Raw genomic sequence first — 27,705 nt, 5'->3', positions numbered from 1 at the left:
CTGGACCTGTGTTCCCTCTTCCCGGCTTGGCAGGGCAAGGCCAAATGGCTCTCACAGCAAGGGACGGTGGGCTGTGACAAGGAGGACTGGAAGAGGCCAGATTCGCCTGGGCAGGAAACAGCCCCAGTACCTGGAAGTCTTCCAGATACCCCCTACCCCCGCCTCCCACCCTCCTCCCATAACCCCCCTTCCCGCCCTCTGCTGCTCACCTTTGACCTCCACTCAGTTGTTATTTAACTTACTAGGAGATTCCAGCTAGCTCTACAGTGGGGGACAGCAGCTAGGTTGGACCAGGAAGTCCCTGGACTGATCCCAGGATGGAAGTGGGAACCTATCAGGTAAAGCCTCTCTCAGTAGAGAAGGTAGGAAAGGGAGACTCCCCTGTGTCGCCCAGTAGGGCCCACAGTCTCCGCTGCAGCCAAGCAGAATCGGTTAGGCAAAAGTTGCCTCTCCCGGAGACATTCTTGCCCTGCCCAGAAGAGGATCAGGAAGCCCAGGGATGAAAGGTGCCAGGTTGCTGCCTATGGCTTGGCCTGTGGCTGAGAAGTTCTGGTGGGAATCAAGCATGGAATGGCAGGGCTCATCGGGGTGTCCTTCTGCAGCTAAAACTGCCTCCTTCCAGGTAGGAGAGCCTGCTGATCTCTGACAGGTTGCCTCAACTCGCTAGGCCTTTCCTCCTTCTGTATGAGTATAAATGTTCCTCAGGGGTTCAAGAATGACCATCGTTGCAGGCCCCAGGAGCCAAGGCAGGATGGTGTAAGAGACAGCTCATCACATAGCTCCATTCTCTCACAGGGACACTCTCCAGTGACTCTACCCAGTGTGTCTCCTGGGAAACTCTGGACACAGGGGTCTCCAGAGCAGAGACCAGTATTACCTGCCTAACTCTTTTTTTTTGGGGGGGGGGTTGTTGAGGGAGGGTCTCATTCTAGGCCAGGATGAACTGGAATTCACTGTGTAGTCTCAGAGTGGCCTTGAACTCATGACGATCCTCTTACTTCTGCCTCCCAAGTGTTGGGATTAAAGGCGTGCGCCACCACAGCCCTTTACCTACCTAACTCTCACCTCACCTGATATGGCTGTAAACAGGCAGGTGTCAAGTGTAGCTGGCTGGAAAAGCAGGAACTCAGCGTCCTGTGGGCTTATGGCTCTGGACTTGGCCCAGGGCCTCTTAATATACTCTTATCACAGCACAGCCCGCCCAGGTAGAGACAGCTTGACAGATGAGGATTCAGCGCTGGGGATGGGAGCCTGGGCACACTGCAGGGGTCCCAGGGAGGAAGTCGCAGACCAGACAAATGACTTAGCCTCCCTGGTGTCCTCTGTTGGTGGGGAGGCAGGAGATAGCACCCTAGTGCCTCTCCCTGAGGCAGCCTGGAGCTTTGGCTGTGAACTACAAAGCCACAGCTCACCCAGCCAGATCACAAGGGGAAGGGTGCTCTAGATGGCCAGGGTGACAGAAGCCCCTGCAAGATCATCCTGTCCCCTCAGTTTAGAAGCTCCGGCTCTAGAGAGATGAGGTGAGTTGCTCAGGAACATAAGGTAGGTCACTTTAGGGACCAAGAAAAAGAGAATGTGGACTTACCCCCCAGAAGCTGAGAGCAATGCACGGGGCCTGCAGTAAAAGGTCAAGGTCAAGGCCAAAGGGGTCACAGAACAGCACAGGCCAGGTTGGCACAGGAACCAGATCCACCCTGAGGGGGAGCCTGGTCTAACACTCTATAAATGACTAAGCTGCTTTAGGGTCCTCTTGTCTCCTCTGGGAGATAGGCTAAATGATGTAGGGTCTATGGTTTGTTTGTTTTTTTTAAAGGCATGCGCCACCCCGCCTGACATTTATTTACTTATTTTAATTTTTTGTTTAGTTTTTATTTATTTATTTGAGAGCGATAGACACAGAGAGAAAGACCAGATAAAGAATGGGAGCGCCAGGGCCTCCAGCCACTGCAAAACGAACTCCAGATGCATGCACCCCCTTGTGCATCTGGCTTATGTGGGTCCTGGGCAATATGAGCCTCGAACTGGGGTCCTTATGTTACTCAGGTAAGTGTTTAACTGCTAAGCCATCTCTCCAGCCTGGGTCTGTGGTTTTTTAGGTAGTGTTTGGCTGTAGCTCAGACTGACCTGAAATTCAGTATGTAGTCTCAGGGTGGCCTCACAGCGATCCTACCTCTGCCTCCTGAGTGCCAGGATTAAAGGCTTGCACCACCACACTGGTCTTTGTTTTTCCTTGTTTCTGTTTTTCCTAGTAGGGCCTCACTGTAGCCCAGACTAGTGATTCTCTTACCTCAGCCTCCCTAATACTATGCACCACTATGACCAGCTTTTTTTTTTTTTTTAATTTACGTTTTAGTATTTTTAAACTTATTTATTTGCAAGGACAGAGAGAGAAGAGAAAATGGGTGCACCAGGGCCTCCTGCCACCAGAAGGATGCACTACTTTGTGCATTTGACTTACCTGGGTACTGGGGAATCGAACTCAGGCTGTCAGGCTTTTCAAACAAGTACCTTAAACTGCTGAACCATCTCTTCAGCCTTGCTTTTGCTTTCAGCTTGGTTTATTTATTTATTTATTTGGTTGTTGATTGGCTTTCTTCCTCCTCCTCCTCTTCCTCCCCCTTCCTATCCCTCCCCACTTCCTCCTCCTCCTTCTGCGAGGCCGGGTCTCACTATAGCCCAAGTTGACCTAGCACTTACTTTGTATTTCCAGCCTGGCCTCAAAATCACAGCCATCCTCCTACCTCTGCCTGCAGAGTACTGGGTTTAAAGGTGTTCACCATACCTAACTTTCATAACACTTTTTCTTTTTTAGATTTTATTTGTATTTATTTATTAGAGACAGAGAGAGGGAGAGAAAAAAAGAGAGAGTATATGGGCACACCAAGGGCTGTAGCCACTGCAAATGAACTCCAGGCACATGCACCACCTTATGCATTTGGCTTACGTGGGACCTGGAGAATTGAACATGGGTCCTTAGGCTTCACAGGCAAGCGCCTTAACCACTAAGCCATCTCTCCAGCCCTCATAACATTTTAAAAGGTATTTTAATTATTTACTTTACAGAGAGATTGAGAAAGAGGTAGATAGAGAGAGAATGGGCGCTCCAGGGCCTCCAGCAGCCGCAAACAAGCTCCACCCACGTGTGTCACCTTTGGTATCTGGCTTACATGGGTACTGAGGAACCAAACTTGGGTCCTTAGGCTTCACAGGCAAGCACGTTAACCACTAGGCCATCACTTCAGCCCCCAAAGCATGAACCACCTCTCCCAGCATATTTGTTTTATTTTTATGAGGCAGGATCTCAGAATATGACCTTTTAAAGTATTTTATTTATTTATTCATTGTGTAAATTTTAATATTTATTTATAAGCATAGAGAGATAGAATTGGTGCATCAGGACCCCCAGCCACTGCAAACAAACTCCAGATGCATGTGCCATCTTGTACATCTGGCTTTACGTCGGTACTAGGGATTGAGCTTGGGTCCTTTGGCTTTGCAGGCAAGTGCCTTAACCACTAAGCCCTTTATACAGCCCTCTTTTTTTTAATTTTTTTTATCTATTTTCTTAGGTAGAGTCTCGCTCTAGCCCAGGCTGACCTGGAATTCACTATGAATTCTCAGGGTGGCCTTGCACTCATGGCGATCCTCCTACCTCTGCCTCCCATGTGCTGGGATTAAAAGCGTGCACCACCACACCTGGCAATTATTTTTTAAGTATTTTTATTTATTTTCAAGGATAGAGAGAGAGAGAGAAATGAGCATGCCAGGACATCTAGCTGTTGCAAATGAATTTCGGACCCATGTGCTACTTTGTACATTTGGCTTTACCTGGGTAGTGGGGAATCAAATCCAGATCATTAGGCTTTGGAGCAAACACCTTAAGTGGTCAGCCATCTCTCCAGCCTTCATACATTGTTAATTGTTTCTGCAACAGGGTCTCATGAATCCCATGCTGACATTCAATTTTATCTTATTTTATTTCATTATTTATTTATTATAGACAGAAAGAGGGAGAGAGAGAGAATTGGCATGCCAGTACCTCTAGCCACTGCAAACAAACTCCAGATAAATGTGCCACCATGTTTATCTGACTTATGCGGGATCTGGAGAATTGAACCTGGGTCCTTAGACTTCACAGGCAAGCACCTTAACCGCTAAGCCATCTTTCCAATCCTTGTTTGGTTTTTTGAGATACTGCTCGAAAAACAAACAAAAAAAAAAACAAAAAAGAAAGAAAGAAAAAAGGTTTTTGCTTGCAAACCCTGCTAGCTCTAGTTTACTGATAAAGGCAGTTGCAAAAAGTGGGACATGTATCTGGTGCTCTAATTGCAAAATGCCCTGGTGGTATACTCTATGCAATACATACATGTATGCATGCAAATAAATAAATTTGGGAGGTGTCTGGAGAGGTTAAAATGCTTCCTTGCTGCTGTGGTGGTGCACGTCTTTGATCCCAGCACTTTAATCCCAGTACTCGGGAGGCAGAGGTAGGAGGATCAACATAAATTCGAAGCCACACTGAGACTACATAGTGAACTCCAGGTCAGCCTGGGCTAGAGGGAGACTCTACCTTGAAAACACATACACACACACAAACTTGTTTGCAAAGCCTTCTGGTCTGGGTTCAATTCCTCACAATCCACCTCAAGCCAGGTTCACCAAGTGGCTCGTGTATCTGGGGTTCATTTTTAGTGGCAAGAGGCCCTGCCATGCCCCTATTCTCTTTCACAAGTAAATAAAACAATTAATTTTTTTTTATTTTTGGTTTTTTGAGGTATGGTCTCACTCTAGCCCAGGCTGACCTAGAATTCACTATGTAGTCTCAGGGTGGCCTCAATCTCACGGTGATTCTACTACCTCTGCCTCCCAAGTGCTGGGATTAAAGGCGCGTGCCACCACATCCAGTTTAAAACAATTTTTTTTGTTTGCTCTTTTGTTTGTTTTTCAAGGTACAGTCTCACTAGCTCAGACTGACCTGGAATTCACTATGTAGTTTCAGGGTAGCCTCGAACTAATTGCAATCCTACTACCACTGCCTCCTGAGTGCTGGGATTAAAGGCGTGAGCCAGCATGCTTGGCATTGTTTGCTTTTTTTGAGGCAGGGTCTCATCCTAGCCCAAGAACTCACTCTACAGTCCCAGGCTGTCCTTGAATTTATAAGGATCCTCTTACTTCTGCTTCCCGAGTGTTGGCATTAAAGGTGTGTACTACCATGCTTGGCTAAACCATTTAAAAAAAAAAAAAAGGAAGCATCCAGACAAGGTGACACACACCTTTAATCCAGCACTCAGGAGGCAGAGGTAGGCGGATTGCCATGAGTTTGAGGCCAGCCTGAAACTACATCGTGAATTCCAGGTCAGCCCAGGCTGGAGTGAAACCCTACCTCAAAAAGCCAAAGAGAGCCAGGCGTGGTGGTGCACACCTTTAATCCCAGCACTCAGGAGGCAAAGGTAGGAGGATTGCTGTGAGTTTGAGGCCACCCTGTGACTCCATAGTGAATTCCAGGTCAGCCTGAGCTAGAGTGAGACCCTACCTCAAAAAAATAAAAATAAAGATCAGGGTTGTGGTGAAGTTCATGTCTTTAATCCCTGCACTCCTGCTGAGGTAGGAGGATCACTGTTAGTTCGAGGCCACCCTGAGATTAAATAATGAATTTCAGGTCAGTTTGAGCTGGATTGAGACCCTACCTCAAAAAACAAAAACAATAAGAAAAAAAAGAAAAAGAAAAAAGATGGGACTGTCCACCCAGTGGCCTGGTCATTCTGGGAAAAGAGTGCTTTCTTCACACACAGCTCACCAGCTATGTGCTAAGAGCAGAAGTCCAGCCAGTGACAGAATCCTCCCAGAACATTCCTTACTGATTTCAAAATCACAATTTCCATGTATTGCAAACTGGTCTTGAACATGTAGTGATCCTCCTCTCTGTACCCCGAGTGCCTACATCATCATGCTTGGTTTGACCTTGGTGTTTTGGGCCGTGTGTGTGTGTATGTGTGTCTGTAGGCCAGAGGTTGACACTGGGTGTCAGATGTCTTCTTTGATTCTTTTGTTTTTGTTTCTGTTTTTTGCAATAAGAGTCTAGCCCAGGCTAACCTGGAAGTTTTAGGTTGGCCTCGAACTCACAGTGATCCTTCTACCTCAGCCTCCTGAGTGCTAAAATTAAAGGTGTGCACCACTACGCCAACCCATTCTTTTTTTTTTTTTTTTCAAGGTAGGGTTTCACTGTAGCCCAGGATGACCTGAATTCACTATGTAGCCTCAGGGTGGCCTGGAACTCACGGCAATCCTCCTACCTCTGCCTCCTGAGTACTGGGAATAAAGATGTGTACCACATCGGCTTTGAAATGAGATTTTTTATTTTATTTTATTTATTTTAGGGTGGGTTTTTTTTTTTTTTTTTTTTTTTTTTGGTTTTTCAAGGTAGGGTCTCACTCTAGCCCAGGCTGACCTGGAACTCACTATGTAGTCTCAGGGTGGCCTCAAACTCACGGTGATTCTCCCACCTCTGCCTCCTGAGTGCTGGGATTAAAGGCGTGGGTCACCACGCCCGGCTAAGATTCTGTTTTTAAAACAAATTTTTATTCGTTTATTTTAGAGAGTGAGAGAAACAGGCAGATAGAGAGAACAGGCTCACCAGGGCCTCCAGCTGCTGTAAAGGAACTCTGGATGCATGTGCTACCTTGTGAACCGAGTTTACTTGGGTCCTGGGGAATTGAACCTGGGTTGGCTTTGCAGGCAAACACCTTAATTGTTAAGCCATCTCTCCAGCCCTCTCTCCTTTTTATTTACTGAGTCAATGTCTCTCACTTGAATGTAGAGTTTATCTAATGTAGCTGGCCAGTTTGACCCAGGCATCTGCCGTCTGAGCACTGAGATTAAGGGCAGGTCACTCCACCTACCTGGCATCGGTGTGAGTGCTGACAGGGAGCTCTGATCCTCGCCCTGGCATAGCCAGCGAGGTATCCACCAAGCCCTCTCCTCAACCCTGCTCTGGTGTTTTCCCAGGCACTTGTGCTTCTTAGGTGGTGGATTGTCCTGCAACCTCAGTACTCAGGAAGCTAAGGCAGGAGGATTGCTGCAAATTCACACTTGGCCACACAGTGAGACCCTGTCTCAATCTCAAACAAACCAGAAAACAACACACACACACACCCACAAAAAAAACCATAACCCCCCCATATATATATATGTGTACATGTGTGTTTAAATTTTTTTTATTTTTAGAAGTAGGGTCTCACTCTAGCTCAGGCTGACCTGGAATTCATTAAGTAGTCTCAGGGTAGCCTTGAACTCACAGCAGTCCTCCTACCTTTGCCTCCCAAGTGTTGAGTGCTGGGATTCAAAGCACGTACCACCACACCCAGCTCCCAAATCTTTGATAAATATCCCCAGTGTAGGAAAGACGGAGGGAGGAAGGCGGTAATGAAGTCCTGTCAGCCAGTTGAAGGATTGCTTTTATCTAAGGGATTTTCTCCAGCTGGTTGTGTGCAGCACCTGGCTGCCTTCCCAGTCACAGCTGTCACAAGAATTTCACAGTGACGATTTTTCATGTTAGGACAAATGGGGAACCTCAATAGGAAAGATTACTGTCCCCCACCACTGGTGTCCTCAGATTCACTACACAGCGGCAGCCTAAAGGAGTTTCCAAAGTACAAACCTCTCCCTTAAAGCCATTTTAATATCAGCCAAAGTTAATCCTAATATTTTAGGGGGAGGGGCAGTGTCTCACTCTAACCCAGGCTGACCTGAAACTTTCTCTCTCAATTCTGTAACCCCAGACTGGCCTCAAACTCTCGGTGATTCTCCTAACTAAACGTTTTTTATTTTATTTTAATTTATTTGTCTTTTCGTTTTCTTCAAGGTAAGGTCTCACTAGCTCAGTCTGATCTGGAATTCACTGTGTAGTTTCAGGGTGGCCTCGAATTTACGGTGATCCTCCTACCTCTGCCTTCTGAGTGCTGGGATTAAAGGCATGCACCACCATGCCCAGCTTATTTTTATTTTATTTATTTTTTATTGTTTAAAAAATTTTTTTTTCTTTTCAATTTTTTTTATTAACAACTTCCATGATTATAAAAAATATCCCATGGTAATGCCCTCCCTCCCTCCACTTTCCCCTTTGAAACTCCAATCTCCATCATATATCCTCCCCCTCTCAATCAGTCTCTCTTTCATTTTGATGCCATGATCTTTTTCTCCTATTATGATGGTCTGTGTAGGTAGTGTCAGGCACAGTGAGGTCATGGATATCCAGGCCATTTTGTGTCTGGGGGGAGCACGTTATAAGGAGTCCTACCCTTCCTTTGGCTCTTACATTCTTTCTGCCACCTCTTCTGCAATAGACCCTGAGCCTTGGAAGGTGTGATGGAGATATTGCAGTACTGAGCACTCCTGTCACTTCTTTCCAGTACCATGATGCTTTCTGAGTCATCCCAAGGTCACTGCCACCTGAAAAGAGATTCTCTACCAAAAGTGAGAGTAGCATTAATATAAGGGTATGAGCATTAAGATAAATGCTTACTGGGCAGTTTGATAAGCATAATATATACATTTAGCCAGACAGCAGCAGACATTACACCCCTAGGGCTCATGACTACCTTTGTTTTAAGTTTTCAGTATCAGGGATGTATTTTCCCCAGTGGGCCTCCAGTCCAGTTAGAGGGCAGTTGGTTTCCACCAGGACACACATGCCACTAATGCACTTGTTGGCTCATTTGGCCTGACTGGCCAAATATAAGGCTTGCAGTGTCCACTGCTGAGTATCTTCACTGGTGGTTTCTCTTTCTTCCATTGAACTGCATGCGGAATGGCTTCTTCCAGCTTTCTGTCAGCTGGTCTACATGGAGGAGGTTATCAGCTCAGTTCCAGCAGGATTTCTCAGTGGCCTTGAAGCTCAAGTATGTGGAGTCTTCAGCAATAGGGTCTTACCATCGATTCTTGGTGGGAAACCAAGGGCATCAGGGACCTCCCTGGCCAACAACTCACTGGAAGGTATCCCATCCCTGGCACTGAATACTTATTTATTTTTTGTTGTTTATTTTTATTCATTTATTTGTGAGCGCCAGACAGAGGAAGAGGCAGAGAAAGAGAGAGAGAGATCGAATGGGCGCATCAGGGCCTCCAGCCACTGCAAATGAACTCCAGATCCATGTGCCCCCTTGTGCATCTGGCTAATGTGGGTCCTGGGGAATCAAACCTGGGTCCTTTGGCTTAGCAAGCAAACAAACACTTTAACCGTTAAGTCATCCCTCCAGCCCTGGTTTGATTTTTTGAGGTAGGGTCTCACTCTAGTTCACGCTGACCTGCATTTCACTCTGTATTCTCAGGGTGGCCTCGAACTCACTGTGATCCTCCTATCTCTGCCTCCCGAGTGCTGGGATTAAAGGCATGTGCCACCATGCCTGGCCTATTTTATTTTAGTTTTGACTTTTCAGAGTGGGTGAAGAGAGAGAAGAGAGGAGAGAATATGAGAATAGGTGGGCCAGAGACTTTTGCCACTGCAAATGAAGTTCAGACACATGCACCACTTTGTGCATCTGTCTCTACATGGGAGCTGGGGAATCAAACCTGGGCCATTAAGTTTTGCAAGCAAACACCTTTAACCATGGAGCAATCTCTCTAGCCTAGCCCCAAATCTCTTTTTGTTTCATTTTAATCTTATTTATTTATTTACAAGCAGAGAGGTAGAGGTAGAAAGAGAGAGAATTGGCACACCAGGGCCTCCTGCTGCTGCAGATGACTCCAGGAACATGCACCACTTTGCGTAGTTGCCTTTACTTGGGTACTGGGGAATTGAACTAGGGTTGTTAGGCTTTGCAAGCAAGTGCCTTTAGCCCCTGGGCCATCTCTCCAGCCCCAGTCCAAATTCTTTTGAGTAATTTTATTTTATTTATTTATTTTTGGTTTTTCGAGGTAGGGTCTCACTCCAGCTCAGGCTGACCTGGAGTTCACTATGGAGTCTCAGGGAGGCAGTGATCCTCTTACCTCTGCCTCCCAGTGCTGGTATTAAAGGCGTGCGACACCACGCCCTACTTTTATTTTATTTTTGATTGTATTGTGAGATTTTTCTGTGAGCATGATTGGTAAGGTTGAGCAGTGGAAGTTCATGAGCATAGAGCTCACCACATGTCCAGGGGTCCAACTACTGGGTATGTATTTGACTCCACAACCTTCAAGGATAAGCTGCTTCTTAACTACCATATCTTCAACCTCATCTACATTGAACTTGGTGAAGCCAAACTTCTCTGAGATATGGATCTTCTGGGCCAGGAAACTTGAACTTGGCTCTGAGCAGAGCCTTGGGCACGTGCTCTTTATTCTGCAGGTTGATGCAGATGAACGTGATAACCTGGCCACTGTGTCCTGGGCTTCCAAATTCTTTTTTTTTTTTTTTAATAGTTTTGTATATTTATTTGAAAGTGACGGGGGGGGAGGGGGCCAAGCGAGCAAGTGAGCAAGCGAGCATGGGTTTCCAGGGCTTCTAGCCAGGGCAAAGGAACTCCAGATGCATGGGCCACCTTGTGCATCTGGTTTACGTGAATCCTGGGGAATAGAGCCTCGTACCAGGGTGCTTAGGCTTCACAGGTTAAGTGCTTAACCATTAAGCCATCTCTCCAGCTCCAAATTCTTCTTTTTTTTCTTTTTGATTTTTCAAGGTAGAGTCTCGCTCTAGCTCAAGCTGACGTGGAATTCACTATGTAGTCTCAGGGTGGCCTCAAACTCATGGTGATCCTCCTACCTCTGCCTCCAGACAGCGCCGAGCGCTGGGATTAAAGGCGTGTAGCACCACGCCCGGCTCACAGTCCAAATTTTTTTATGGGGCTCCAAGACTGCGTCATGGCGCATCTGGGTCTAAGCAGATGGAAATGTAATTCCACCTTTTGCCTAACCAACGCCCCACCCCAACCGTTTTAGTAAACCTCCCCGTATCCTACAGGTCTCAGCCCGCGTGTCCTTTCCAGTATTCTCCAAACATCGGTTAGGGACCCCAAGAACGTGTCTGGGCTCTGGCTGTCAGATTCTTGAGGGCAGAGTCCGGGCTGCCTGCCTGAGCAGGGACATTTCGAGGCTGGGATTAGGTGACCACAAGGCGTGCTCCAGCTCTGTCATTCTATCCTAGTTCAGGAACAGCGGTGAAGGCTGCTGACTTTGGACCGGCTATTTTAGGACGTGTGGCTCTGCGCTCCTTAGGAGGATGGTGGTCCAAAGGAGTGCGTGTCCCTTTAAGGTAGAGGGCGCCCCTCAGAAGCATGGCAGAACTAGCCTTCGGCCCTGCGTTCTGCCCTTCACTAAGATGGGCGCACGAAAGTCGGCGATTCTCATTGGTGCAGACGGGAGCCTTCGGCGTCGATGATTGGTTGACGGCAGGGGCGTGTCAGGGTGGGCGGGGCGAGGCGGGGCAGTGCCCGCTCGGCCTAGCTCGCTGTGGTACCGGGAGTATGTCGCGGGCGCTGAGCCACCTGCGCGCGGCTGTGTCCCTAGTAGCTATTAATACGCGTTGTCCTGCGACCGAGGGCGCGGCGCGGCGGGGCCTGAGCACGTGGCCGGCGCCGCAGGAGCCCGGCATGGAGTATCAGGTGTCTGGCGTGCAGGCGGGCGGCAGCGCCCTCACACGTGGGCTGGGCCTGAGCGGCACAGCATCCGGGCTCCGCCGGCCTAAGGGGGCGCGGGAGACTTGGGGGTGAGGGGTGAGGAAGCGGGGACATCCTGGAGTCTGGGGTGGGGACAGGGACCAGGAAGTTGGGTCCGCTTTATAGAGGGAAAGGTGATGGCACCGGGAGGTTCAGAAGCTTTTTTGGGGGTTCAAAAATTCCAGTGACCCGAAGCTGGTGTGGGGAGGAGAAGGGGGAATTCTGGAGATCAGACTGGCAGTATAGATCTGGGGTAGGGTCCACCCAAACTCAGAAGATTGGGGATCCAATTGCCTGGAATTGGGTGTGGGAGGACAGCTAGGAATCTGGGCTAGTCAAGAGTCCAAGAACCTAAAAAGCAGGAAATTGTCTTCAGGTGTTGTGTGTGTCAGGGCCCAGTTGCCAGTGGCTAGAACCTGATTACACCAGGCACCGGTTTGAGGGAAGTTGGGCTTCCAGCCAGTCTTGAGGCTCTCAGGGCAGGCAACACCGGATCTGATGGTTACGAGGAAATGAATTGCGTAAGAGTACATTTCTCAGAACGTAAATAATTGATACGTAAAGATTTGAGTCCTCAAAGATTCATGTTGAGTCCTCCCATTTCTTTCTTTTTTTTTTTTTGGCTCCCACCAATCTTCAAAGCCATCTCCCCCCGAGGCTGGACCTACCAATACTTTTGGTTCTGTTTGAGTGACCTGGGCTCACCTTCCTTCCCTTTGTCCCTCCTCTTCCGGATCTGGTAGTATAAACAGCTCTTCTCATGGCCAGATTGTGGAACTCCAAAAGACCCCAGGGTTGGGTGTGAAAGTCTGAGAATTTTAGAATTCTAAAACCTGTGGTCCTGGCTCTAGTGCAGTATGGTTGTGGAGGGATTAGGTTGAAGGGCGAGGCGACAGCCTGGGCAGCCTGACCAGGAAAAACAGATTGGTCCGTTAGTCTTGCCATCTTTGCCTGCCACTCCCTGGGTGGGGCTGAAGTGCCCCAGGCTTCCATCTTTGCCAGAGTTGGAAATATGCCATTGTTCTCTCCCTGTTACTTAATGGTAGACTAGGGCAAAAGGCTGGCGCTGCTAGTGCACTGGCTTGGCCATTGGTGGGCTGGGTGCTTCTGTCCCTAAGGACCTAGTGACAGGGGACTGTTGTTGCCAGGATGCTGTGCGCATGCTCAACACCCTGCAGACGAATGCCAGCTACTTGGAGCAGGTAAAACGCCAAAGGAGCGACCCTCAGGCACAGCTGGAAGCCATGGAGATGTACCTGACACGGAGTGGGCTGCAGGTGAGGTAGAGTGGGCCTGCAGCACCTCTCCATAGCATTTTCTGGGAGTCCTGTAGCTGAGCTGGGGACCTTGTCTGTCCCTAGGTGGAGGACTTGAACCGGCTGAACATCATCCACGTCACTGGGACCAAAGGGAAGGTGAGAGAAGGACCCAGGAGTGAGTGTCCACGTGGTGGGCTGGTGGGACAAGTTACTTTGCTCACTGTTGTGAACAAATACCCAGCAAGAGGCAGCGTACAGGAGGGTTTGTTTTTGCTTAAAGTTTGAAGGAAGGCGTGGCGTCAGGAGCAGGAGGCAGCTGGTCTCATTGCAGCCTCAGTCAGGAAGCAGAGAGGGATGAATGCTGTTTGTTACTTCACTAGCTTGCTTCTTTTTCTTCACCCAAGCCCATGGGGTAGTACCCACCCACTATTAAGGTGGGTCTTCCCACCTCGGTTCACCTAATCTAGGAATTGCCTCCCAGACAGGGCCAGAGATGATTCTAGATCCGTCAAGTTGACACAAGTAATCATTATACCACCCAACACTGGTTATTTTTTCTTTTTCTTTTTTTATTTTATTTTTATCTATTTATTAGAGGGGGGGGGGAAGAAGCAGGTAGAGAGAAAGAGAGAGAATGGGTGTGCTGGGGCATCCAGCCACTGCAAACGAACTCCAGATGTGTGGACCACCTTGTGCATCTGGTTTATGTGGGTCCTGGGGAATTGAAACTGGGTCCTTTGGCTTTGTAGGAAAGTGCCTTAACCGCTAAGCCATTTCTCCAGCCCAACACCTGTTCTTTTTTAGGGCTCCACTTGTGCCTTCACGGAGCGAATCCTGAGGAATTATGGCCTGAAGACTGGATTCTTTAGGTACTGAGCTGAGGATGGATGTGTCTCTTAGCCTCATGGGGGACTGTGGAACTAGGGCTAGCTGGTATCTTCCCCAAGATGTGAATTTACCACTTAATGGCAACTCTTAGTTGTCATAATGGAAAAGATGGGGAGGGAGTGAGGTGACACCAACTTGAGAGATTACTTAAGTACATGGCTAGAATAGTCAGGTGCTGCTTTATTAAATTCCAAATAATAGTGTTTTTTTTTTTTCTTTTTCTGATACAGGATCTCATTCTAGCCCAGGTTGATATGGAACTTACTCTGTAGCCCAGGCTAGCCTCAAACTCCTGGTGGTCCTCTTCTACCTTAGCTTCCCCAGTAGGGACTAACAGGCATGTGCTGTCACACCCAACTTGGTTTTGGTTTTGTTTTTTCTGAGGTAGGGCCTTCTCGCTGTAGCCCAGGCTGACCTAGAATTCATGTGGTAGTCTCAGGGTGGTCTTGAACTCACTGCGATCCTCCTACCTCTGCCTCCCAAGTGCTGGGATTAAAGGCATGCACCACCACGCCTATGCCTAGCCTTTTTTTTTTTTTTTTTTTTTTTTTTTTTTGAGGTAGGGTCTCACTCTAGCCCAGGCTGACCTGGAATTCACTCTGTATTCTCAGGGTGGCCTTGAACTCATGGTGATCCTCCTACCTCTGCCTCCCAAGTGCTAGGTTTAAAGGCGTATGCCACCACGCCCGGTTTATGCCCAGCTTTTAAAAAAATATTATTATTATTTTAAATTTTATTTTGTTTTATTTTTATTTATTTGAGAGTGACAGAGAGAGAGAAAGAGGCAGAGAGGCAGAGAGAGAGAGAAGGGGTGCACCAGGGCCTCCAGCCACTGCAAACGAACTCCAGACACATGCTCCCCCTTGTGCATCTGGCTAACGTGGGACCTGGGGAACCGAGCCTCGAACCGGGGTCCTTAGGCTTCACAGGCAAGCGCTTAACCGCTAAGCCATCTCTCCAGCCCTTAAAAAAATTATTTATTTGAGAGGCAGAGAGAGAAAGACAGATAGAATATGGGCCCACCAGGGCCTCTTGCCACTATAAACAAACTCTAGGTGAACATGCACCAGTTGTGGCTTTACATGGGTGGGTACTGGGAAATAGAACTTTGGTCATTACACTTCTGGGTGATCCTCCTACCTCTGCCTCCTGAGTGCTGGGATTAAAGCCATGTGCCACCACACCTAGCCTGTTTTTGCTTTTTTTTTTTTTTTAAAAATAAATCTCTTTTATTTATTTATTTACTTGTTTTAGCTTTTTAAAAATTTTATTTATTTATTTGCAATCAGAGAGAGAGAGAGAGAATGGGCATGCCAGGGCCTCTAGCCACTGCAAATGAACTACAGATGCATGTGCCCTTTGTGCAAATGGCTTATGTAGGTCCTGGGGAATTGAACCTGGGTCCTTTGACTTTGTAGGCAAACACCTTAACCCCTAAGCTGTTTCTCCAGCCCACTGTTTTTACTTTAAAAAAAAAAAAAAAGTTTAAATTACTTACTTGAGAGAGAGAATGGGCCTCTAGCCACTGCAAAGGAACTCCAGACACATGCACCGTCTTGTGCATCTGGGTTTACATGGGTGCTGGGGAATCGAACCTGAGTCTTTTGGCTTTGCCAGCAATTGCCTTTACTGCTAAGCCATGTTTCCAGCTTCTGTGGGTTTTTTTTTGAGGTAGGGGTAGGGTCTTGCTCTAGACCAGACTGACCTGGAATTCATGATGTAGTCTCAAGGTGACCTTGAACTCAATCCTCCTATCTCTGCCTCCTGAGTGCTGGGATTAAAGATATGTGCCACCATGCATGGCATGGTTTTGATTTTTTGAGACAGAATCTTATTCTGTAGCCTAGGATGACCTGGAACTCACTCTGTAGCCCCAGGCTGGCCTCAAACTCCTATTGATCTTCCTACTGGAATTCACTATATAGTCTCAGGTGGCCTCGAACTCATGGCAATCCTCCTGTCTCTACCTCTTGAGTGCTGGGATTGAAGACATGTGCCACCATGCCCAGCTTTATTTTGATGCAGGGTATCACTTTGGCTCCTACTGACTTGAAACACTTTTTTTTTTTTTTTTTTTTTGGTTTTTCGAGGTAGGGTCTCACTCTGGCTCAGGATGACCTGGAATTCACTATGGAGTCTCAGGGTGGCCTCGAACTCATGGTGATTACTCCTGCCTCTGCCTCCTGAGTGCTGGGATTAAAGGCGTGCGCCACCATGCCCAGCTTGAAACACTCTTAGTCCAGGCTGTCCTCCAACTCAGAAATATCCTACCTCAACCTCCTATGTGCTGGGATTAAAGGTGTGCGCCACTACACCTGGCTTCCAAATACAATTTTTAACTAACATAGAAATGTTCATTAGGATGTTTTTACAGAAGGGGCTGAAGTAATTTATGATGTTGATGGCCTTGTCCAGAGGTGGGCAGTAGAGCTCTGCCAGCCTCAGCTGTAGCCGCCTCCTGGGGGCAGCGCCCCCTTGTGGTAGCACGCAGACGTTGATTTCCACAATAGGTTAGAGGTTGAATCTATGTCCTGGGCTCTGTGCATGCCTCTCTCACGTTCATTGTATGACATTTTGTTGTTGTTTTGTTTTCGAGGTAGGGTCTCATTCTAACCCAGGAGGACAACCTGGAACTTACTTTGTAGTCTCAGGCTGGCCTCAAACTCAGAGATCCTCCTAACTCTCTGCCTCCCAAGTGTGGGATTAAAGGTGTGTACCACCACGCCTGGCAATGAATGACATTTTAGGGGAGTGAATCTATAGTTATCCCCTCAGGACTTATTCCTTTGGAGAGGAGCATTTCAGATTTTTCTTCCCTTTGCTGGCTCTGTCAGGCTACCTTTGCCAGCATCTGAAACCAGCTAAGGCCATCATGTTTCTCCTAAACTATTCTTTGTCCAGAATGAAAAGGGGACTCAACACGAGAGGGTCTTTGAGGACTCGCGTGCAGCTACATATAGAATGAAGTTCTGAGAAGGCAATTTCCTTGTGCGATTATTATAGTGCCCACCAACTGAAGCCACCACTGCACCACCAGGTGATACAGTCTCACAGGACCACTCACTGTGTGTTTGTCTCTGACCAAAATGTTAAGAGCTGGACTTGATGGCCCGCCTTTAATCCCAGCACTCTGGAGGCAAAGGTAGGAGGATCACTCTGAGTTCGGGGCCATCCTGGAGCTACAGAGTGAGCTCCAGGTCAGACTGGGCTATAGTGAGACCCTGTCTGGAAAAAAAAACAAAACAAAAAAACCAACCAGAGCTGGGCGTGGTGGCGCACACCTTTAATCCCAGCACTCGGGAGGCAGAGGTAGGATTGCCAAGAGTTCAAGGCTACCCTGAGACTACATAGTGAATTCCAGGTCAGCCTGAGCCAAAGTGGGACCCTACCTTGAAAACCAAAATAACTAAATAATAAATAAAGATTAAAAAATAAAAGTAACATGACCCTGGAGAGATAGCTTAGTGGTAAAAAGTGCTTGCTTATAAAACCTGCTGGCCTGGGTTTAATTCCCCAGCCACCCATATAAAACCAGACACACATTCATTTGCAGTAGAATGCCCTCTCACACACGTGAAAATAAATAAAAATGAAAATAATAATTTGGGGGTTAAAACCCCTCACCATTGACCTGCATGAGGATGCAGTTTGAAGTCAGCAGATGGCGCTTTGTCTTTGAGTGCTGAGAGGCAGATGAACATTGTGGGCATATATTAGCAGAATGACTGATCACTGACAAGAGCAGGGGGAACACGCTAGACCATACTGGGATTGTTGTTCCCTCCTTTGCAGAGGGGATGTCTTAGAGGGTGTTACCATGCATAGTGAGCCAGGCAATGATGAGAGGGGAAGAGACAGGTAGAAGCTGGAGAGACTTAAAGGGGGCTGGGGCAGAGGACATGGCAGACATTAGGTATAGCTCCTGCAGGGCCTGAGAGGGCATCTTGAAGGCATCCCAGTGCCTCAGGAGGGTTTTCATCAGGAGACATGACGAGTTTCCCAGTGAAGTCTGATGGACAGGGAAGGCCCTGGGGCTCGGGGAGGGAGTCCCGATGACCCCAGGTCTCCCGGCAGCTCTCCTCACCTGGTGCAGGTGCGTGAGCGGATCCGTCTCAACGGGCAGCCCATCAGCCCTGAGCTCTTCACCCAGCACTTCTGGCGCCTTTACCACCGCCTGGAGGAGACCAAGGTACCCAAGCCAGATGGCTGGTGGGCAAGTGGGGCAAGGAGTGCTGCCTGTCCTGGGACCTCAGCTCCTTGGAGCAGAGGCTTTAAGGGCTGTGGGGTCTCTGAGAACTGTAGGACATGATGTATTCCTACGTGCAGGAGGACAGCCACGTCTCTATGCCCGCCTACTTCCGCTTCCTCACACTCATGGCCTTCCATGTCTTCCTCCAAGAGAAGGTGCGTGCCCTCCCCAGATCCCTGTATCTGAGGCCTTAGGACCAGGTTCTCAGCAGAGGAGGCTCTCTGCTCCCAGGTGGCATCTGGGCCTCTTCTGCCATGCCATCTGGTTTTCTGCAGGTGGACCTGGCAGTGGTGGAAGTGGGCATCGGCGGGGCTTATGACTGCACTAACATCATCAGGTGAGGCAGCTGCTTGGGGACAGGCTAATGGTCAGGGACCCAGGCCTCACCTGCTGTCTTGTGGCTCAGAGTTAAGTGTCATAACTCTCATCTACAGGAAGCCTGTGGTGTGTGGAGTGTCTTCCCTTGGCATTGACCACACTAGCCTTCTGGGGGACACGATGGAGAAGATCGCATGGCAGAAAGGGGGCATCTTTAAGGTGAACAGGCAAGCTGGGCACAGAGAAATGGGGCAGGAGCAGAACCATTAGTGTTCCAACCCAGGACCGGGTCCTGCTCAATGTCAGAGTCAGTTCTTGTTTCTCTCCTCCGTGTGGCTTGAGCCTCTTTCTGGCCTCTGTTGAAGCTAGACTCAGTCCTCAGTCTGTGGGGGCCAGCAAGGTGTAGGTGGAGGGCTCCTGCAGCCTCTCTCACTCTCCCTGGCCTGCCCACAGCATGGTGTCCCTGCTTTCACTGTGCTGCAGCCGGAAGGTCCCCTGGCCGTGCTGAGAGAGCGAGCTCATCAGATCTCAGTGAGTGAATGGATGGTTTGGTGGCAAGGTGAGTGCCTATCCTACTGGGAGGCGCTCTCTGCCGATGGCTTCAGCTGCTCATCTGTGCAGTAAGGGAGCTGGACCGGCCGCTTCTGCCGCAGAACTCATCCCATTCTGCGAGCGAGTCTCGGTGGCCTCCAGAGGGTGGGGTGTGATGAGAGGGCTACTGGCCACAGTGGTAACTCTGTTGACCAGCTGCTGACCCTTTCCTTGTAGTGTCCTCTTTACCTATGCCCACCCCTGGAAGCCCTGGAGGAGGGCGGGCCACCACTGACCCTGGGCCTAGAGGGAGAACACCAGCAGTCCAACGCGGCCTTGGCCTTGCAGCTGGCGCATTGCTGGCTGCAGCAGCAGGACCACCTGGGTGAGTGAGCAGTGTGAGCAGGCGCGGGGGGCGGGGGTCTTAGGTGGGTATCTGCCTTGAGGGGGTCTGAGCACATTGGGCCTCACACACTGCACATCACGCAGACATCCAGGAGCTGAAGGGATCCAGGCTGAGTGTTCCACACCAGCTGCCCCTGGCACCTGTGTTCCAGCTCACATCCCACATGCGACACGGTAAGTCAGAACTTCCTGTCTGGCCAGGACCACTGCATGTCTTTGTGCCCTTTTAGCTGTCCCCTTTGGTTTCCTGTTGGGGAAGTGGGAGCAATTCACGGTGATACCCAAGGATCTATATTCCTCCCAGACTTGGAGCCTCAGTTTCCTTATCTGTCAGATGAGATGATAAGGAGACCCACGGCCAAAGACTGTTGTGACCATTCACGGTTGTGATATCACTAAGGTGTGGAGCCCAGAACCTGTGAGATGTGGGACAGAGCACCTCACTAGTGGTAGTTTCTGTCCTTGTCGTCGTGGTTACCAGACCATAAAGTCTCTGAGGCTATGTTGCTATCTTTGTTTCTTAAACAAACAAACAAAAAAAAGCCGGGCATGGTGGCGCACGCCTGTAATCCCAGCACTCACTCGGGAGACAGAGGTAGGAGGATCGCCGTGAGTTCGAGGCCACTCTGAGACTCCATAGTGAATTCTAGGTCAGCCTGGGCCAGAGCAAGACCGTACTTTGAAAAACAGAAAACAAAAAGCAAAAAACAAAAAAAAATTTTTTTTCGCTTATTTGAGGGAGGGAGGGAGAGAGAGACAGAAAAAGAGAGTATGGGCATGCCAGGTATTCATGCCACTGGAAACAAACTCCAGATGAATGTACCACTTTGTACATTTGGCTTAAAATGGGCACTGGCGAATTGAACCCAGGTCATCAGGCTTACAAGCAAACACTCTCCAGTCCTCTTTTTTTCTTCTTAACTTTTTTTATTGACAACTTCCATAATTGTAGACAATAAGCCATGATTATTTCCTTCTTTCCTCCACTTTCCACTTCACAAATCCACCCTCCATCATATCCCCTCCCCCTCCCAATCAGTCTTTTATTTTTCTTTTTAATTTTTATTAGCATTTTCCATGATTATAAAAAAATATCCCATGGTAATTCCCTCCCCCGCCCCACTTTCCCCTTTAAAATTCCATTCTCCATCATACTACCTCCCCAGTCTTTCATTTTGATGTCATGATCTTTTCCTCCTGTTATGAGGGTTTTGCATTTATCCTGACAACAGCAGGTGTTATTTCCCTAGGGCTCATGACCTCCCCTGCCATAGGCTTTTGACTCAATACCAGGCATATCTTCTTTCCCATGGAACAGACCTCCAGTTCAATTATAGAGTGGTTGGTTTTTCCATAACAGACATGCCTCTATTGCACTTGTTGGCTCATTTGGCCTGGCTGGCCAAACCTGAGGCTTGCAGTGTCCACTGTTTTCACTGCTGATAACTTCTCTCTCCTATAGCGCTGCATGCAGCTTAGCTTTTTCCAGCTTTCTCTCAGCTGGTCTACAGGGAAGAGGTTTTCAGCTCAGCTCCAACTTGATTTCACAGTGACCTTGCAGCCCAAGTATGTGGAGTCTTCAGCAATAGCATCTTTACCATATATTTCTGGTAGGAAACCAAGAGCCTTGGCAATGGCCTGTAATGTTTTGGAGGCAACAGGGACCTCCCTGGCTAACAACTCACTGGATGATACCCATCCCTGGCAGTGAAAATATTGAAAATATTCTAGTAACATCTATGGCTTCTAGGTATGCCATTATCCAATAAAGTAGGTTTCATATGGCTTATTCATATATCTTAGTTTTGGTTGTTTTTGTTTGTTTGGGTGTTGTTTTTTTTTTTTTTGGTTTTTCGAGGTAGGGTCTCACTAGCTCAGGCTGACCTGGAATTCACTATGTATTCAGGGTGGCCTTGAACTCGTGGTGATCCTCCTGCCTCTATTTCCTTAGTGCTGGGATTAAAGGTGTGTGCCACCATGCTTGGCTCATATATCTTAAATTTTGATTATTCCTCTTCCCATGCTTCCTTTACTCAATCCCTTCCCTTCACCTCACTTAGGCCATTGCACCCCCAGTAATCTGTTCATCTAATTACATATGTATAATACCTCTTCCTTAACTCCTCCTGTCTCCTTCCTCACTTTTTTTTTTTTTTTTTTTTTTTTGAGGTAGGGTCTCATTCTAGCTCAGTCTGACCTGGAATTTCACTCTGTATTCTCAGGGTGGCCTCAAAATCATGGCGATCTTCCTACCTCTGCCTCCCAAGTGCTGGGACTAAAGGTGTGTACCAACATGCCTGGCTGTTTTTTTTTTTTTTAATTCAAAGAATTGGTATATCTTTTTAAAAATATATTTTATCTATTTGAAAGAGAGAAAGAGGCAGAGAGAGAGAGGGAGAGAATGGGTGCACCAGGGCCTCCAGCCACTGCAAACAAATTCCAGATGCATGCACCTCCTTTTGCATCTGGCTTACATGAGTCCTGGAAAATCAAACTGGGATTCTTTGACTTTGCATGCAAATGCCTTATTATTTTTTTTTTTTAGAGATTCTTTTAAAAAAATTTTATTAACAACTTCCAAGATTGTAAACAATATCCTATGATAATGCCCTCCCTCCCCCCCTCTTCCCCTTTGAAACTCCATTCTCCATCATCCCCTCCCTCTCTCAGTCAGTCTCTCTTTTTTTTTTTTTTTTTTAATTTTTATTAACATTTTCCATGATTATAAAATATATCCCATGGTAATTCCCTCTCTCCCCACCCCCACACTTTCCCGTTTGAAATTCCATTCTCAATCATATTACCTCCCCATTACAATCATTGTAATTACATATATACAATATCAACCTATTAAGTATCCTCCTCCCTTCCTTTCTCCACCCTTTATGTCTCCTTTTCAACTTACTGGCCTCTGCTACTAAGTATTTTCATTCTCACACAGAAGCCCAGTCATCTGTAGCTAGGATCCACATATGAGGGAAGAACATGTGGCGCTTGGCTTTCTGGGCCTGGGTTACCTCACTTAGTATAATCCTTTCCACGTCCATCCATTTTTCTGCAAATTTCATAACTTCATTTTTCTTTACCGCTGAGTAGAACTCCATTGTATAAATGTACCACATCTTCATTATCCACTCATCTGTTGAGGGACATCTAGGCTGGTTCCATTTCCCAGCTATTATAAATTGAGCAGCAATAAACATGGTTGAGCATGTACTTCTAAGGAAATGAGATGAGACCTTTGGATATATGCCTAGGAGTGCTATAGCTGGGTCATATGGTAGATCAATCTCTAGCTGCTTTAGGAACCTCCACACTGTTTTCCACAATGGCTGGACCAGATTGCATTCCCACCAGCAGTGCAGAAGGGTTCCTTTTTTTCCACATCCCCGCCAACATTTATGATCATTTGTTTTCATGATGGTGGCCAATCTGACAGGAGTGAGATGGAATCTCAATGTAGTTTTAATCTGCATTTCCCTGATGACTAGTGACGTAGAACATTTTTTTAGGTGCTTATATGCCATTCGTATTTCTTCCTTTGAGAACTCTCTATTTAGCTCCTTAGCCCATTTTTTGATTGGCTTGTTTGATTCCTTATTGGTTAACTTTTTGAGTTCTTTGTATATCCTAGATATTAATCCTCTATCAGATATATAGCTGGCGAAGATTTTTTCCCATTCTGTAGGTTGTCTCTTTGCTTTTTTCACTGTGTCCTTTGCGGTGCAAAATCTTTGTAATTTCATTAGGTCCCAGTGGTTAATCTGTGGTTTTATTGCCTGAGCAATTGGGGTTGTATTCAGAAAGTCTTTGCCAAGACCAATTTGTTGAAGGGTTTCCCCTACTTTTTCCTCTAGCAGTTTCAGAGTTTCCGGTCTGATGTTAAGGTCTTTAATCCATTTGGACTTAATTCTTGTGCATGGAGAGAGAGAAGAATCTATTTTCATCCTTCTGCAGATATTTATCCAGTTTTCAAAACACCATTTGCTGAAGAGGCTGTCTCTTCTCCAATGAGTATTTTTGGCATTTTTATCGAATATCAGGTGGCTATAGCTACTTGGGCTTACATCTGGGTCCTCTATTCTGTTCCACTGATCTACATGTCTGTTTTTGTGCCAGTACCATGCTGTTTTTGTTACTATGGCTCTGTAGTATAGGTTAAAATCAGGTATGGTGATACCACCAGCCTCTTTTTTGTTGCTCAGTATTATTTTAGATATTCGAGGTTTTTTGTGATTCCAAATGAATTTTTGGATTGTTTTTTCTATTTCCATGAAGAAAGCCTTTGGAATTTTGATAGGGATTGCATTAAATGTGTAGATTGCTTTAGGTAAGATTGCCATTTTCACGATATTGATTCTTCCAAGCCAGGAACAAGGGATGTTTCTCCACTTTCTAGTGTCTTCTGCAATTTCTCGCTTGAGTGTTTTAAAGTTCTCATTGTATACTTTCTTTACTTCCTTGGTTAGGTTTATTCCAAGGTATTTTATTTTTTTTGATGCAATTGTGAATGGGAGTGATTCTCTGATTTCATCCTCTGTGTGTATGTTGTTAGCATATAGGAAGGCTACTGATTTCTGTGTATTTATTTTGTATCCTGCTACATTGCTGTAGGTTTTGATCAGCTCTAACAGCTTGCTAGTAGAGTCTTAAGGGTCCTTTATGTATAAAATTATGTCATCTCCAAACAATGATAACTTGCTTTCTTCCTTTCCAATTTGTATCCCTTTTATGTGTGTCTCTTGCCTTATTGCTATGGCTAAGACTTCCAAAACTATATTAAATAGAAGTGGAGACAGTGGACACCCTTGTCTTGTTCCTGATTTTAGTGGAAAAGCTTCCAGTTTTTCCCCATTTAGTAATATGTTGGCTGTAGGCTTGTCATAAATAGCCTTTATTATATTGAGATATGTTCCTTCTATTCCCAGTCTCTGTAGGCCTTTTATCATGAAGGGATGTTGGATTTTGTCAAATGCTTTCTCTGCATCTAATGAGATGATCATGTGATTTTTGTCCTTCAACCCATTTATGTAATGTATTACATTTATAGATTTGCGTATGTTGAACCATCCCTGCATCTCTGGGATAAAGCCTACTTGGTCAGGGTGAATGATCTTTTTGATATACTCTTTTTTTTTTTTTTTTTTAAATTTTTATTAACATTTTCCATGATTATAAAATATATCCCATGGTAATTCCCTCCCTCCCCACCCCCACACTTTCCCGTTTGAAATTCCATTCTCAATCATATTACCTCCCCATTACAATCATTGTAATTACAAATATACAATATCAACCTATTAAGTATCCTCTTCCCTTCCTTTCTCCACCCTTTATGTCTCCTTTTCAACTTACTGGCCTCTGCTACTAAGTATTTTCATTCTCACACAGAAGCCCAGTCATCTGTAGCTAGGATCCCCATATGAGGGAGAACATGTGGCGCTTGGCTTTCTGGGCCTGGGTTATCTGACTTAGTATAATACTTTCCAGGTCCATCCATTTTTCTGCAAATTTCATAACTTTATTTTTCTTTACCGCTGAGTAGAACTCCATTGTATAAATGTACCACATCTTCATTATCCACTCATCTGATGAGGGACATCTAGGCTGGTTCCATTTCCCAGCTATTATAAATTGAGCAGCAATAAACATGGTTGAGCATGTACTTCTAAGGAAATGAGATGAGTCCTTTGGATATATGCCTAGGAGTGCTATAGCTGGGTCATATGGTAGATCAATCTCTAGCTGCTTTAGGAACCTCCACACTGTTTTCCACAATGGCTGGACCAGATTGCATTCCCACCAGCAGTGCAGAAGGGTTCCTTTTTTTCCACATCCCCGCCAACATTTATGATCATTTGTTTTCATGATGGTGGCCAATCTGACAGGAGTGAGATGGAATCTCAATGTAGTTTTAATCTGCATTTCCCTGATGACTAGTGACGTAGAACATTTTTTTAGGTGCTTATATGCCATTCGTATTTCTTCCTTTGAGAACTCTCTATTTAGCTCCTTAGCCCATTTTTTGATTGGCCTGTTTGATTCCTTATTAGTTAACTTTTTGAGTTCTTTGTATATCCTAGATATTAATCCTTTATCAGATATATAGCTGGCGAAGATTTTTTCCCATTCTGTAGGTTGCCTCTTTGCTTTTTTCACTGTGTTCTTTGCGGTGCAAAATCTTTGTAATTTCATTAGGTCCCAGTGGTTAATCTGTGGTTTTATTGCCTGAGCAATTGGGGTTGTATTTAGAAAGTCTTTGCCAAGACCAATATGTTGGAGGGTTTCCCCTACTTTTTCCTCTAGCAGTTTCAAAGTTTCCGGTCTGATGTTAAGGTCTTTAATCCATTTGGACTTAATTCTTGTGCATGGCGAGAGAGAAGAATCTATTTTCATCCTTCTGCAGATATTTATCCAGTTTTCAAAACACCATTTGCTGAAGAGGCTGTCTCTTCTCCATTGAGTATTTTTGGCATTTTTATCGAATATCAGGTGGCTATAGCTACTTGGGCTTACATCTGGGTCCTCTATTCTGTTCCACTGATCTACATGTCTGTTTTTGTGCCAGTACCATGCTGTTTTTGTTACTATGGCTCTGTAGTATAGGTTAAAATCAGGTATGGTGATACCACCAGCCTCTTTTTTGTTGCTCAGTATTATTTTAGATATTCGAGGTTTTTTATGATTCCAAATGAATTTTTGGATTGTTTTTTCTATTTCCATGAAGAAAGCCTTTGGAATTTTGATAGGGATTGCATTAAATGTGTAGATTGCTTTAGGTAAGATTGCCATTTTCACGATATTGATTCTTCCAAGCCAGGAACAAGGGATGTTTCTCCACTTTCTAGTGTCTTCTGCAATTTCTCGCTTGAGTGTCTTAAAGTTCTCATTGTATAGATTCTTTACTTCCTTAGTTAGGTTTATTCCAAGGTATTTTATTTTTTTTGATGCAATTGTGAATGGGAGTGATTCTCTGATTTCATCCTCTGTGTGTTTGTTGTTAGCATATACGAAGGCTACTGATTTCTGTGTATTTATTTTGTATCCTGCTACATTGCTGTAGGTTTTGATTAGCTCTAACAGCTTGCTAGTAGAGTCTTTAGGGTCCTTTATGTATAGAATCATGTCATCTGCAAATAGTGATAACTTGATTTCTTCCTTTCCAATTTGTATCCCTTTTATGTGTGTCTCTTGCCTTATTGCTATGGCTAAGACTTCCAAAACTATATTAAATAGAAGTGGAGACAGTGGACACCCTTGTCTTGTTCCTGATTTTAGTGGAAAAGCTTCCAGTTTTTCCCCATTTAGTAATATGTTGGCTGTAGGCTTGTCATAAATAGCCTTTATTATATTGAGATATGTTCCTTCTATTCCCAGTCTCTGTAGGACTTTTATCATGAAGGGATGTTGGATTTTGTCAAATGCTTTCTCTGCATCTAATGAGATGATCATGTGGTTTTTGTCCTTCAACCCATTTATGTAATGTATTACATTTATAGATTTGCGTATGTTGAACCATCCCTGCATCTCTGGGATAAAGCCTACTTGGTCAGGGTGAATGATCTTTTTGATATACTCTTGTATTCTGTTTGCCAATATTTTGTTGAGAATTTTTGCATCTATGTTCATGAGGGAGATTGGTCTGTAATTTTCTTTTTTTGTTCTATCTTTGCCTGGTTTTGGTATCAGGGTGATGCTGGCCTCATAGAAGGAGTTTGGTAGGATTCCTTCTTTTTCTATTTCCTGGAAAAGCTTAAGAAGCAATGGTGTTAGCTCTTCCTTAAAAGTCTGGTAAAATTCAGCAGTGAATCCATCCGGGCCTGGGCTTTTTTTAGTTGGGAGATTATTGATAACTGCTCGGATCTCCATGTTTGTTATAGGTCTATTTAAGTGATTAATCTCATTTTGATTTAATTTAGGTAGGTCATATAGATCAAGGAAATCATCCATTTCTTTCAGATTTTCATACTTTGTGGAGTATATGCTTTTATAGTATGTCCCTATAATTTTTTGAATTTCTCTGGAATCTGTTGTGATGTTACCTTGTTCATCTCTGATTTTATTAATTTGTGTCTCTTCTCTCTTTCTTTTGGTCAGATTTGCTAAGGGTTTATCAATCTTGTTTATCCTTTCAAAGAACCAACTCTTTGTTTCATTAATTCTTTGGATTGTTCTTTTTGTTTCTATTTCATTAATTTCTGCCCTAATCTTTATTATTTCTTCCCGTCTACTACTTTTTGGTTTGCCTTGTTCTTCTTTTTCCAAGGCTTTAAGGCGAAGCATTAGGTCGTTTACTTGCGACCTTTCTAATTTCTTAATATAGGCACTTAAGGCTATAAATTTACCTCTTAGAACTGCCTTCATTGTGTCCCAGAGATTTTGGTATGTTGTGTTCTCATTATCATTTGACTCTATAAATTTTTTG

At 45.7% G+C, this 27,705-nt stretch overlaps 1 protein-coding gene across 5 annotated transcripts in view; it reads left to right on the top strand.

Annotated features, from left to right (window-relative positions):
* The first annotated feature begins 266 nt into the window (after positions 1-266).
* Positions 267-27,705, top strand: part of Fpgs (folylpolyglutamate synthase) — a 40,854-nt gene continuing 13,415 nt past the window's right edge. Inside the window, exons 1-12 of one of the 5 annotated variants that reach the window (XM_045148769.1) lie at positions 267-338; positions 12,779-12,907; positions 12,992-13,045; positions 13,694-13,758; positions 16,781-16,814; positions 17,871-17,966; positions 18,104-18,181; positions 18,302-18,363; positions 18,461-18,563; positions 18,798-18,875; positions 19,113-19,260; positions 19,365-19,454. In XM_045148769.1, coding sequence (XP_045004704.1) covers positions 318-338; positions 12,779-12,907; positions 12,992-13,045; positions 13,694-13,758; positions 16,781-16,814; positions 17,871-17,966; positions 18,104-18,181; positions 18,302-18,363; positions 18,461-18,563; positions 18,798-18,875; positions 19,113-19,260; positions 19,365-19,454 — 958 coding nt within the window. In that variant the 5' untranslated portion in view covers positions 267-317. Of the gene's footprint in view, positions 339-366; positions 623-11,405; positions 11,577-12,778; positions 12,908-12,991; positions 13,046-13,693; positions 13,759-16,780; positions 16,815-17,851; positions 17,967-18,103; positions 18,182-18,301; positions 18,364-18,460; positions 18,564-18,797; positions 18,876-19,112; positions 19,261-19,364; positions 19,455-27,705 lie in introns of those variants that run through there. The other 4 variants (XM_045148761.1, XM_045148764.1, XM_045148744.1 and 1 more) reach the window with 4 other exon arrangements.

Source organism: Jaculus jaculus, chromosome 1 (assembly GCF_020740685.1).
Source record: "Jaculus jaculus isolate mJacJac1 chromosome 1, mJacJac1.mat.Y.cur, whole genome shotgun sequence".
NCBI classification, from domain to species: domain Eukaryota; kingdom Metazoa; phylum Chordata; class Mammalia; order Rodentia; family Dipodidae; genus Jaculus; species Jaculus jaculus.
The sequence above is the reverse complement of the archived record's forward strand: the minus strand, read 5'-3'. Positions and strand labels throughout refer to the sequence as shown.